At 45.6% G+C, this 13290-nt stretch overlaps 1 protein-coding gene across 4 annotated transcripts in view; it reads right to left on the reverse strand.

The window, feature by feature from the left end:
• LOC146635828 (uncharacterized) overlaps positions 1–13290 on the reverse strand; it is a 93017-nt gene that overhangs the window by 9746 nt on the left and 69981 nt on the right. For all 4 annotated transcript variants that reach the window (XM_085349084.1, XM_085349090.1, XM_085349083.1 and 1 more), the window contains 6 exons: positions 4603–4641; positions 4381–4521; positions 1663–1742; positions 1517–1540; positions 927–1275; positions 159–212 (listed from right to left, as the gene is read on the reverse strand). In XM_085349084.1, coding sequence (XP_085205210.1) covers positions 159–212; positions 927–1275; positions 1517–1540; positions 1663–1742; positions 4381–4521; positions 4603–4641 — 687 coding nt within the window. The remainder of the gene's footprint in view (positions 1–158; positions 213–926; positions 1276–1516; positions 1541–1662; positions 1743–4380; positions 4522–4602; positions 4642–13290) is intronic.

The raw sequence follows: 13290 nt of genomic DNA on the forward strand, positions 1-13290 counted from the left end.
TCTAACTATCAACGAATGTCCCTCTGTCCACAAAAACCTCCTATATGACCAGTAACCACATGACCAATTTTCTCAGTGTGATTAAGTGTTTGAGTTAGCCCAGCCGCCCACCCCCACCACCCACAAGAGAAATCCTCGTGGGTCTGATGAACGTTTACCTTTCTGTGTGGTGCGTCTTCATCCTGTGCCCTACTAGGGCTGCTGATTTTGCTCTGGAAATGAAGATAAGATAAGAAAAAAAATTAACTGAATTAATTTCGTATTATTCTGTGCTGGTTTTGACAAACACCTAAAATATAGCCTGAAAGGTGTTTAGTGAGTGGTGACGCCAAAAATTGGACATGCACAAGCTTGCAAAAAATAAATAAGACTATATGTAGTGATGACCTTCGCTTTAATTTATCTGTTCCAGAAATAATGCAAATCTAAAAATGTTATCTTCCTCATTAGTATAGTGGACAGTATCTCCGCCTGTCACAATGGGGAGTGAGTAATCTCCTTCTCTGCTCTGCCTTCAGCTGATCAGGTGTCACAGACGTAAACTGCCAGTCTACTATCACATGTGAAATACAGACATCGAAACCACTTTCCCCGTGATTGGAAGGTCGGGGGTTCAAATCCACTGAACGGCTACCCTGAGGTAACCCTGAGCAAGGTACCATCCCTACACATGGTACGCCTGCTTAGTGGCTGCCCACTGCTTCACTGAGTGAACGGGTCAAATGCAAAGAGAGTAATTTCCCCAGGGGGATCAATAAAGTATACATTATTGTTATTATTATCAGCATTAATTATTCATACAGCCTGCAGCTTTACCGCAACAATCGACAGTGTACTACTATACAATGCTCACATGTAATCTCCAACATAAGGCTTTTAGTGTCTTAAGATATTTTGGGACAACACAGTGAAATTTAAAGTGTTACCTCTCTTTCCTTGCTCTGTGCCCTACTTTCTCGACCCTGTCTATGCTCACGAAGCGCCGCTGTAATGGCCATGAAAACGTCCTCGTTGATGTGAGGAAGTTTTGAGTCTTTTTCCTCAGACTTGACTGGGCTTGTTGCTGAAGGAGCAGCGCTAGAAGCAGCGGGGGCGGCGTTTGCATCAGGAGTAGTGACCAAAGTTTGTGGTGGCCCCTCTTCCTTCACTGCTGCTTTCTGGCCTTCCTCACTTGGCTGCGGGACAGCGGTCGATTCTGCGGCCTTCTCTGTTTCCAGTTCGAGGTTAAGTGTGTTCTCACCCGAGTCTTGCAGACGCTGTTTCAGACTCTTCAAACTGAATTTAAAAGCAAAGATGCCAGTAGGTTACTATGAAAAGAAGTTTGTTGTCACAAAATGTTAATGTGAAATAAGAAATTCCATTTCAAATTTCTAATCTAGAGTTGCTTATGTCTAAATCACACTCTTCTCTTTTTGCATCTTTGGGAACTGTTTACTATAGCACAACCTTGAGGAGTGCAGCAGTCATCATGACTGTTTTGACTCTGCCACTAAACCTGAAAATGAAAGATACTCACGACTCAATACGTCCGACTTTACTCCTATGAAGAGGAGAGAAAAAAGCACAAGGTCAGACAAGCATGAAGACACTTTAAAGAAAAAAAACACACAATCTAAAATCAATTTCCTCTTTGTCTCACTTCTGATTGTGGAACACACTTACCAAGAAGATAAATAGTCCTTGGTGACATTGCTCTCCATCACCTGTGTTAATCCACCAGGTTCAGCCATCTCAATGCATATCTGAGAAAACAGAAAGATATTACATCAGTGACAGTACAATTGTTTTCTTCCTGAGGATATTTGAGCAACACAGTGGTACTCAAAGGGTGCGCTACAGGCCCAATTTGTGAAAGTAACAGGACAGAGGTCCTGGCGAGTTTCTTTACTGCCCTCTACGATAGTACAACTTTTTGTTAAAAGAACAAAAAAATCTTGGTGTTTTAAACTTGCAAATGGAAAATAAGCGCAAACATATTTCTATACTTTTGCAAAGTTTTTGATTAAAGAATAAAACCACTGAGCAAGAAACAATAAAAGAATAACTTAGTGCTGCCTCAAACTGCAGGCATCTTCCCTGCTAGATGGGCCAGGACGAAAGGCTGGACAGGTCATAAGATTATCACTTGGTTGAGAACTTAGTGTATTTCACCAGTGTTTGCAAAGGCATGTAAAATTCAGATTGCCTGTCGCAGGGACTGTCTGAATATTAAAACTTGCTGAACTAGTGTTAAAAAAACAAAGTCTCCTTCAGACTCATTTAAAAAGTTTCTCAATGTTAAAAGTCTTGCTTAAAGCTGCAAACAGAATAAAATAAGACAAACTTAAAAACACAGTTTAAAAACCACTTGATCATCACAGTATAAGAAAGTTACACCAGTTAAACTTTTTTAATGTCTTCATTTTCCGTGTTAACCACTTATTGCTTTCTTTATCTTCCCTGATTGAATTTTTTCTGATTTTCACTGTTGGTGGAATTGTGCATGCAGTTCACTCAGGTTGCATAGGCAGTCCAGCTCCTCCTGAATGGCAGTCACAAGAAGATCTGCCGTGTCTAACAGTGCGGCCTCAAAAGTGTGGAGAAAATATTAGGAGATGGTGTGTTATAATGGTTTGTAGTGATGGGATTTCCAACTCTTTTTAGAGAACCGGTTCTTTCAGCTCGGATCACTAAAAATTTAGAATTTTTGTAATCATCTTGTCCTTTTGGGGTATAATAAAACCCATTTTTTGAAGATTACATTTGTGCCTGTGTGTTCCTGGCTGCTTGGTTCATGACAGGGCCATAGAAGAGCAATGACCATTCAGCAGGTATCCTCTACTTTGTACAAGGAGAAGGACTGCTAAAGCCAAACTGAAGTTCTCTGAATTCTAACTGACTGTTATTCTGCAATGATGAAGTGCAATGTTCCCTCTAATTTTTCATGTGTCTGAGCGAACGCACAAATTCCATGAACGGTCCCTTGGACCACTGTGAGCAACAGCAGACGTGTGCACTGTGGTCACACCAGCATCGAATCCATCCAAGTTACATGGTTTATTAAAATAATCAAATTACAGCATTTACATTTATCTTAGACTACTTTTAATTAACTGCTTTAGCCCACTTACAATGAAAATTAGAAAAAAAATCTTGTTCATGACTTGTGTAGTATGTTAACACTATTGGAAGGAAAAATAACTTGAACTCCAATTTTGAAAACACAACTTTCTTTTTTTTTTTAGATTATAAAGCTCTGACTTGTATTATGAGTCTGTGGTCTGGGAGCGAGTCCTGTAACTCTCTGACTGCAAAATACAGTATATAAAGACCAATGCTGGGCAATTAATTATATAGTTACTTCTTCAAAAAAAGTTACTGAGTTATGCAAACAAAGTTTTTTTGCAGCTCTTTACATAAAAATGCAGCCAAGGCGTTTTTTAAACAAACATTTCAAACTATTTACAGAACAATCAGCTGTTCTGCATCAAATTTGATGCCACACAAATTATTTGTGCCACTCCAAAACATCCCCCTTCCTAACCAACTAAATGCCATGTTGCTATATCACTTTTTGATTGGTCTACATGGTACATTTTTTGACCAATAGGAAAGGGTGGGGTTTTTTGGTTTTGTTTTTGCTCACAGGCAGAGAGTGCTTTCAAACGTTTTCCTTATAAAACGCAGTTTTTACCGTTTCTTCCCGCAGTAAATATAAACAACGGTAGTATTCAGGAAGAAAACCAAACATCGCATATTTTTATCATAACTCTGGTTTTACGTGGCCAATCAACACAATTTAAAAACTGGTGTAACGTCCACACGTTTTCCATCAATTGTTCCGTCTGTCCTGCTCACATCTCCAATGGTTGTACACGTTGTCATTAACGTGGCTTCAGTCCACATCAGCCACGCCGCTTTGCTAGCTAAAACACCGGTGTTGGCACATAAGGACGCTGTCATAGCCTGTCAGCGACGTTGATTAGCTGCGTATATACGAATGTGAATCGCATTATTGGCTGGACTATGGGATAAGGTGGCAGCCAGTCACTTACTGACTAACACTGCAAAACAGAATTGTTAAAGTTTTAATTTAATTTCAATTCAGGTTCGATTTTTTTTTTTTTTGTGCTCAACACAGATGTTCTGTGCGCAGAGACTGTGCCAGAAGTGCGCAATTGCGCACGCGCGCAGCTTAGAGGGAACATTGATCAAGTGTTCCCTTAATTTTATTAAGCAGTTTAAATTGAACCAAACTGTACCAGCTTTGCGGGTGAAATTTAAGACTTAATACCTTCTGAAGACTTTTCAGAAAAAGCTGCATTTTAAGAGCAGCAGACACCATAACAAGCCTTGCAGATGTAAAACGTGAAAAATTTGCAGGTGTTTATGAAATCGTACCCTGTTGGCAAGCGGCAAAAATCTGACAAAAGCAGCAATGGGAGCCACCACTTTCATGATCTTCACGAGAAGGTCCACATTCACCTCGGAGACCTCCACAATCAGCAGCCGGTCCTCCAGAGACTCAGACTGTGGAACATGCTGAAAAACAACCAGTGTTAAGATCAGGGAGACCCGAGCCTGCTGCTTTTACAGGACAGATTTATGTGACTGCTGACTTACAGTGCTGCTCCATTTCATCATGCTTCTGTACATGCTCTCCTGTGAAAAGAGTAGAAGATGAAAGCGGCTCACATCAATTACTTATCCTCTGTTTGTAAAATAACTATTGAATAACTCTCCTCCTGGTTAGAGTGTTTTTAATGTTCTATTGACCCCATTTAATAAGATAAATATTGGACTCCACTGTAAGTGAGAAGTAACTCGATCCTGGTTTGCATCTTTGTGGCAAAGGATTCATACTTCAGGACAGTAACGACACAACATATAACTGAAGTTTTGCAGGAACTATTTGATGCTTTTTAAGTCTCAGTGACTTTCCGCAACAGTCGTCAGACCTCAATTCCTCTTAACATGTAGCTGTGGAGAGAGTTCTCACAAAGGGCCTGAATAGCTAGCCCGCAAGGAAACTTGAGATGGGAAACGCTGAAGCTAGAAGGTTAGCAGCAACTGAAGTTTCAAAATAAGTGAGGGCTGACATACTTAAAGAGGCAGAGTGTAGATGTCGCTTTTATCCAGGAGAGCCACCTCACAGACGCTGAACATTTAAAATTACGAAGAGATTGGGTAGGCAATGTTTTTTACTCATCATATACTTCCAAAGCAAGAGGCGTTACCCTGCTTATTAATAAACACCTGAACTTTCAACTAAATTCAGTTGAAAAGGACAAAAATGGCAGATTCTTACTTGTAGATTGTGAAATAAATAGAAATAAGATAACTTTGGTAAATATATATGGGCCCAACTACGACGACCCTTTATTCTTTAACAACTTAATAATGAAAGTGGCTACAATTGAGGGCCAGTATATTGTGGGTGGAGACTTTAATTTGGTCCTAAACCCCTCTTTGGATCGGTCCTCACCCAAAACAGCTTCACTATCCAAGGCAGCAACAGCACTGAACCAAGGTATGTGTTACGGCCGAGACCGTTTCAGACGAGTGACAGGACTCAAACGCAAGACGCCGAACAGCTCGTAAGTATATTTTAAGAATAATGTTTAATGTTTACACAAAATATTCATAAACAAAAGGTGAGCGTAGACGTTAAACTAAATAACGATCTGGTCCGGGTCAGAAAGGACAGCTATTCCGGGGATTGGACTGGAAAAGCAAGTCACAAAGGGTCCAGGAAAAAAGGTCGGGATCATTGCCAACGGAGGTCGGGGATGACATAGAGGGGTGAGTAGTCCGGGTGTGTAAATCCAAAAACTCCTGGCGTGGAGGCAGAGAGGCAGGTAGGTAATCTTGGTAATAGCCTGAGGGACTGCCAGAAGGTCCAGCATCCAAGTAGAAGCTCTTCGCCAGGGGTTGACAGTTAGGTGTAGTGATGTTTAGCAGAGAATCTGGCGAAGAGAGATTGAGAACGCTGGCCTTATGAGTCCCCGGCTAATTACCCACAGATGTAAGCGATCAGCAAAAACACTGAGGCCCCTCCCAGGGGTGGAGACGCCGGCTCGGAGGGAGACACACTGGCACACACCCGGACCATGACAGTACCCCCCCTCAAGGGACGCCACCCGGCGGCCGACCAGCACCCGCCCCACGACGTGACCTAAGAAAATCAGAAACCATCACAGAGTCAAGCATCAAAGAACGAGGAACCCAAGAACGCTCCTCCGGCCCAAAACCCTCCCAGTCCACCAAAAACTGCAGCCCCCTACCCCGCCGCCGCACATCCAGAATGCGCCGGACAGAAAACGCAGGGTGCCCGTCAATGAGCCGGGCGGGAGGCGGGGGCACCGGAGGCGGGCACAGACGACTAGACACCACCGGCTTCACCTGAGAAACGTGAAAGACCGGGTGAACCCTCAAGGCAGCAGGCAAACGGAGCTTGACAGCCGTAGGGCTGAGGACCCTGTCCACAGAATAGGGGCCGATGTAACGAGGAGACAACTTGCGGGAGGATGCCCTGAGAGGGATGTCTTTCGCGGCGAGCCACACCTTCTGTCCAGGTGAGTAAACAGGCGCAGGAGACCGGCGACGGTCGGCACAGCTACGTTGGCGAGCCACAGCTCGCAACAGCGCCTCCCGCGTACGAGACCAGACCCGACGGCAGCGCTGTAGATGATGCTGGACCGAGGGGACAGCAAGATCAGCCTCCTCCTCCGGAAACAGGGGCGGCTGATAACCCAAAGAGGCCTCGAACGGTGACAACCCAGTAGCAGACGAAACCAAGGAGTTGTGGGCATATTCCACCCACGGCAGATACGAGGCCCAAGTCGCAGGGTTATGACAGGTCACACAGCGGAGCGCGGCCTCAAGCTCCTGATTTAAACGTTCCGTCTGGCCGTTCGTCTGAGGATGGTAACCAGAGCTCAGACAAGGCCTGGCCCCCAAAGCAGCGCAAAAAGAACCCCAAACTTGGGACGAGAACTGCGGACCCCTGTCCGAAACTATTTCCACAGGAATGCCATGAAGTCGAAAAACATGGTCCAACAACAACGTAGACGTCTCAGCCGCAGTGGGCAACTTCTCCAAAGCGACGAAATGAGCAGCCTTAGAAAACCGATCCACGACCGAGAGAATAGTGGTCTTCCCAGCCGAAACCGGGAGTCCCGTAACAAAATCCAGGGCGATGTGGGACCAAGGGCGATGAGGCGTAGATAACGGCTGCAACAGCCCAGCAGGACGGTGAGTACGCGACTTACACCTGGCACACACAGGGCACGCAGCCACATATTCCCGAACATCTTTGTCCAGAGTGGCCCACCAAAAATGTCTCTTAACCATAGAAGTCGTCCTGCCCCTGCCCGGGTGACACGCAAACCTCGAAGCGTGCACCCATTCCAGTACCTTGGAGCGAGCAGCCGCGGGAACAAAACGCCGGTTAGTCGGTCCCGTGCCCGGATCCGGTTCCGTCCGGAGGCCCCGGTTGATGGCGTCCTCCACCTCCCAGGTAATAGCTCCCACCGTACAGCCCGCCGGAAGAATGGTGGAAAACTCCGCCGGACCCGTGTCAGAGTCAAACTGCCGAGAGAGGGCATCCGGTTTGGTGTTTCTGGAACCCGGGCGATAGGAAATGGAAAAGTTAAAACGTGCGAAAAACAGCGACCAACGAGCTTGACGTGCATTCAACCTCTTCGCACCGCGTAGGTACGTCAAGTTCTTATGATCCGTCCACACCAGGAACGGTAGCGCCGCGCCTTCCAGATGATGACGCCACTCCTCCAACGCCAACTTAACGGCAAGCAGTTCCCGGTCCCCCACATCATAGTTCCGTTCCGCTGGTGAAAGCCGCCGAGAGAAAAAGGCGCACGGCCGTAGCTTAGAGGAGGGGCCGGCACGTTGTGAAAGCACAGCCCCCACCCCCACATCAGAAGCATCCACCTCCACAATAAAAGCCTTAGACGGATCGGGTTGAGCGAGGATGGGCGCAGTAGAAAACAGATGTTTCAGCTTCGTGAACGCGCTGTCTGCTTCAGCGGACCAGCCGAACGGAAGCTTCGTAGAGGTAAGGCGTGTAAGCGGAGCCGCCACCAGACTGTAGTTCCTTATGAACCGACGATAGAAATTTGCAAATCCCAAAAACCCCTGGAGTTGCTTGCGAGTAGAAGGCACAGGCCAGTCTGTGACCGCCTTCACCTTAGCCGGATCCGTCTTCACCTGCCCCCCTGCCAAAATGTATCCCAGGAAAGAGACCGATGTCAAATGAAACTCACATTTCTCAGCCTTGGCATACAGTCTGTTTTCCAAGAGGCGTTGAAGGACAGCTCGGACATGTGAATGATGCTCAGCCAAAGTTTTAGAAAAAATAAGAATGTCATCTAAATAGACGAACACAAAACGGTCGAGGAAATCCCGTAGGACATCATTTATCAGGGCCTGAAACACCGCTGGAGCGTTCGTTAAACCGAAAGGCATAACGAGATACTCGAAATGACCCAGGGGGGTGTTAAACGCGGTCTTCCACTCGTCTCCCTGACGGATTCGCACCAAATGATAAGCATTGCGAAGATCTAACTTAGTGAACACCGTGGCACCCTGTAGCGATTCAACAGCGGAGCTAATGAGTGGCAAGGGATACTTATTTTTAATAGTGACGTCATTCAAGCCCCTGAAATCAATACACGGCCGAAGAGACCCATCCTTCTTGTCTACAAAAAAAACCCCAGCCGCCACGGGGGATGAAGACGGACGGATTAACCCAGCCGCTAGTGAATCCCTAATATACTCCTCCATCGCAGCACGTTCAGGCCTAGAGATACTATATAACCGGCTCTTGGGCAGGGACGCTCCGGGGAGCAAATCAATCGCACAGTCATAAGGGCGATGGGGCGGTAGGGACTGCGCTTTGATCTTACTGAATACTTCCCGCAAATCATGATACTCAGGCGGCACCCCTGAGAGATCGGGGACATATTCGTCAGTCCCCGTAGCCTCCCCCGGGCCGGGAAAACGGGCGGAAGTCAGACAATTGGAGTGGCAAAAAGGGCTCCAGCTGACAACCCTTTGCCCCTCCCAATCCAAGTGCGGATTGTGTAAGCACAGCCAGGGATAACCCAAAGTGAGCGGAGTATCAGGTGAATCGAGGACAAAAAAGGTGAGTTTCTCCCTATGATTCCCCGAAGTGCACAGTGACACTGGACCAGTGTGAAAAGAAATTTTAGCGAAAACCTGGTTATTAATCGCTCTAACTGGAATGGGCGGCTCAAGGCGCACGAGCGGAACGCCTAATCGTTCAGCGAGATCGAGACTGATTAAATTCTGTTCAGAACCAGAATCTAATAAGGCTGTGCATGAATGAGTAATCTGTAGCATCTCCAAGGTGACAGGGAGTTGTAAACGGGGTTTCTGACCAGAATTCGAACCGCCCACCCGTATCCCCGATTCTACCGGCGGGCGACACCTTTTCCCTCCTTCGGGCATGCAGCAATCAAGTGTTCCAGCGAGCCACAGTAAAAACAGGCATGAGCCCGACGCCGCCGCTCCCTCTCCTCCGGTGTCAACCGTGACCGGCCAATCTGCATAGGCTCCGGCTCGGGATTAGTGACGTAAGCCGAGGCGACAAACTCATGCGAGTCCACAGTCGGAGGCGGCGACGGTGACGTACCCGGAAACGAGCGCGGTAAACGGCGCTGGGATTTGTAGTTCCTGTCCCTCTCCCTGTCACGCAACCTGTTGTCAATGCGAAGGGAGAGGGACGCCAGTTCCTCAAAAGATTTTGGCTCATCACGGGAGGCAAGCTGGTCTTTCATACCCTCGTTTAATGCCCGGAAAAACACCCCACGCAGAGCGTCGTCAGGCCAACCGGTTTCGGCGGCGGCAGTACGAAAATCAATCAAAAAATCAGCAACCCTCTGACGGCCCTGGCGAAGATCCAGCAGCCTCTGCGCAGAACTACCCTCAGAAATGGGGTGCGCAAACGTTTTCTGGAATTCCCCCAAAAACACCTCATAAGAACAGGTTAACAAAGGATTCTTTGATAGATACGCCTCCGCCCACTTAAGTGCACGATTACGCAGTTTACCCACCAAATAAGATATCTTATTAGAATCCGCAACAAATGTGCGTGGAGAACGACCGAAAACAAGGTCGACCTGAAGCAAAAACCCGCTACAACTCCCTGGATCCCCTGAAAATGGTTCGGGCTCCGGGGACGTAGCATCACGGAAAGCTGATGTAGGTGGAGATGCAACGGCAACAGGTTGAGGCAGAGGAGCTGGTGTACCGGAGTCTTGGCCCGCGGGGCCCGAGGCGGAACCAGCAGCAGTAGAAATACCCGCTTGTAGAGCCTGGAGGGACTCCAGTATTTTACTTTGACCATCTCTAAGAGTCTGCTGCTGGGCTAACAGGAACTGAATAGATTGTTCATGACTTCCTAATATCGCCCCCTGCCTCTGAATGGCTGACCGTTCCGCGTCTGCTGAGTCCATAACTACTGGCCAGATTCTACTGTTACGGCCGAGACCGTTTCAGACGAGTGACAGGACTCAAACGCAAGACGCCGAACAGCTCGTAAGTATATTTTAAGAATAATGTTTAATGTTTACACAAAATATTCATAAACAAAAGGTGAGCGTAGACGTTAAACTAAATAACGATCTGGTCCGGGTCAGAAAGGACAGCTATTCCGGGGATTGGACTGGAAAAGCAAGTCACAAAGGGTCCAGGAAAAAAGGTCGGGATCATTGCCAACGGAGGTCGGGGATGACATAGAGGGGTGAGTAGTCCGGGTGTGTAAATCCAAAAACTCCTGGCGTGGAGGCAGAGAGGCAGGTAGGTAATCTTGGTAATAGCCTGAGGGACTGCCAGAAGGTCCAGCATCCAAGTAGAAGCTCTTCGCCAGGGGTTGACAGTTAGGTGTAGTGATGTTTAGCAGAGAATCTGGCGAAGAGAGATTGAGAACGCTGGCCTTATGAGTCCCCGGCTAATTACCCACAGATGTAAGCGATCAGCAAAAACACTGAGGCCCCTCCCAGGGGTGGAGACGCCGGCTCGGAGGGAGACACACTGGCACACACCCGGACCATGACAATATGAAGGATATAGGTATAATTGATTTGTGGCGAAACCTCCATCCAGGCCAGAGGGACTTCTCCTTTTTTTCACCAGTACATAATACATACTCTAGAATTTATATGTTTCTTGTACCACAAAATATGATGGCAACAGTGATAGATTGCTCCTACTTAGCAGCTACTTTTTCAGACCATAATCCCATTAAACTTTCCTGGGCTACCAATATGTCGCAAAGTGTAAGAGTTTAAACGGTTCTATGAAGATCTGTATAAATCTGAGCAAGGGGTCGACAGTACTGCTGCAAAAAGATTTATAGATGGAATAACCCTTCCTAAATTACATAATGAGGACAAAGAACTGCTTGATGCAGATATATCTGAGATGGAGGTTCTTCGAGCCCTCAAGTGTTTACAAAATAATAAGACCCCTGGACCAGATGGATTTCCAGTTGATTAATATAAGGCTTTTTCTAATAAATTATTGACACCACTTACAAATATGATTAAAGAAGCTTTAGAAAATAATAAATTACCAGAATCATTGGAAATTGCAACAATCACATTATTGCCAAAACCAGGCAAGGACAAACAGAGATGTGACTCTTACAGACCCCTCAGGCTTTTAAATGCAGATTATAAAATATTATCTAAAATAATTGCACTTAGATTGGAGGACATTATGCCTAAGATAATAAATGCCGACCAAACAGGCTTCATTAAAAACAGACATGGAGCAGATAATGTGCGGCGTTTGCTCCATATACTGAATACTGCTCAAAAAAACCAAAACCCACTGCTAATAATCTCCATGGACGCTAATAAAGCATTTGACAGGATTGAGCCAAACTTTCTATTTCAGGCAATGGAAGCCATGGGCTTCGGAGAAAAGTTCACCCGCTATGTTAGGACACTTTTTAATGCCCCCAGAGCCAATATCATAACAAATAATGTGCTTTCTGGCACTTTCTCTTTAACTGGAGGTTGCAGACAAGGTTGTCCAAGTTCCCCCTTGCTCTTTGCGATTGCGATCGAACCACTAGCAGTTGCCATCCGTACTAATGCCTCCATATCTGGAATCAAATTCGGCACAAGTGAACATAAACTTTCTCTATACGCAGATGACCTCCTACTGTATATAACGGACCCTCTTAAATCAATTCCCTCTTTAATGAAGTGTCTTAAAGAATACAGTGCAGCCTCAGGATACAAGTTAAACTATACCAAAAGTGAGATTATGTCATTAAATATACAAGATAGCCGTATTACAGCTCTTACTGACCCATTACAGTGGTGTAATAATGGATTTACGTATTTGGGTATACAAATTGGTAAATCCGAGGATCAAATATTCAAATTAAATCATATCAAACTGTTGGAGCAAACCAAACTTAATATTCAGAGATGGATGGATTTTCCATTATCTCTTATAGGGAGAATTAATGTTGTTAAAATGAACATTTTGCCTAAGTTTATCTACTTATTTCAATGTCTCCCTACAAATGTTCCTAAAAGTTTCTTCAAAGAGCTTAACAAACTCATAACTTCTTTCATATGGCAAAAGAAAAATCCAAGAGTCAAACTCTCCTCACTACAGGCCTCATATTCAAGGGGAGGACTTAATTTACCAAACGTTAGGAACTATTATCTTGCCTCCCAGTACCGATCAATTTGGATCTGGCTACATGCAGAGAGGAGTGAGGTTCGATGGGTTCCAATAGAACAACATGAGGTGAACCCCATACCATTAAAAGATGTTCCATTATTAGGTACAAAAAAAATGTCTATCCAAGCTCACAAACAATTTGATAATATTAAACACCTTCTGTGCCTGGCAGGAATCCCACTCACTTCTGAAAATAAATATCTCTTTTCTTAGAAGGACACCCTTATGGGGCAACCCTGATCTCTCTCATCATATTGCTGACCCAATATTGCGGGGATGGAAGGACAGAAATATTCGAACTGTTGCCGATTTATACAATAATGATACATTTATTGACTTTCAACAACTAAAGGAAAAATTCAAACTTCCAGGACAAAATTTCTTCAAATTCCTACAAATAAGAGATTGGGTCAAAGAGAAATCCAAAGTGGGTGGCTGTAGCTCAGGTGGCAGAGCAGGTCAGCCACTAATCAGAAGGTCGGTGGTTCGATCCCAGGCTGCATCCTGGCTGCATGCCAAATATTCTTGGGCAAGATACTAACCCCATGTTTGCCTACTGGTGGTGGT

Source organism: Diplotaxodon limnothrissa, linkage group LG3, assembly GCF_057381915.1.
Source record: "Diplotaxodon limnothrissa isolate DT_005_m linkage group LG3, D_limnothrissa_male_GT1.1, whole genome shotgun sequence".
Classification (NCBI taxonomy): Eukaryota; Metazoa; Chordata; class Actinopteri; order Cichliformes; family Cichlidae; genus Diplotaxodon; species Diplotaxodon limnothrissa.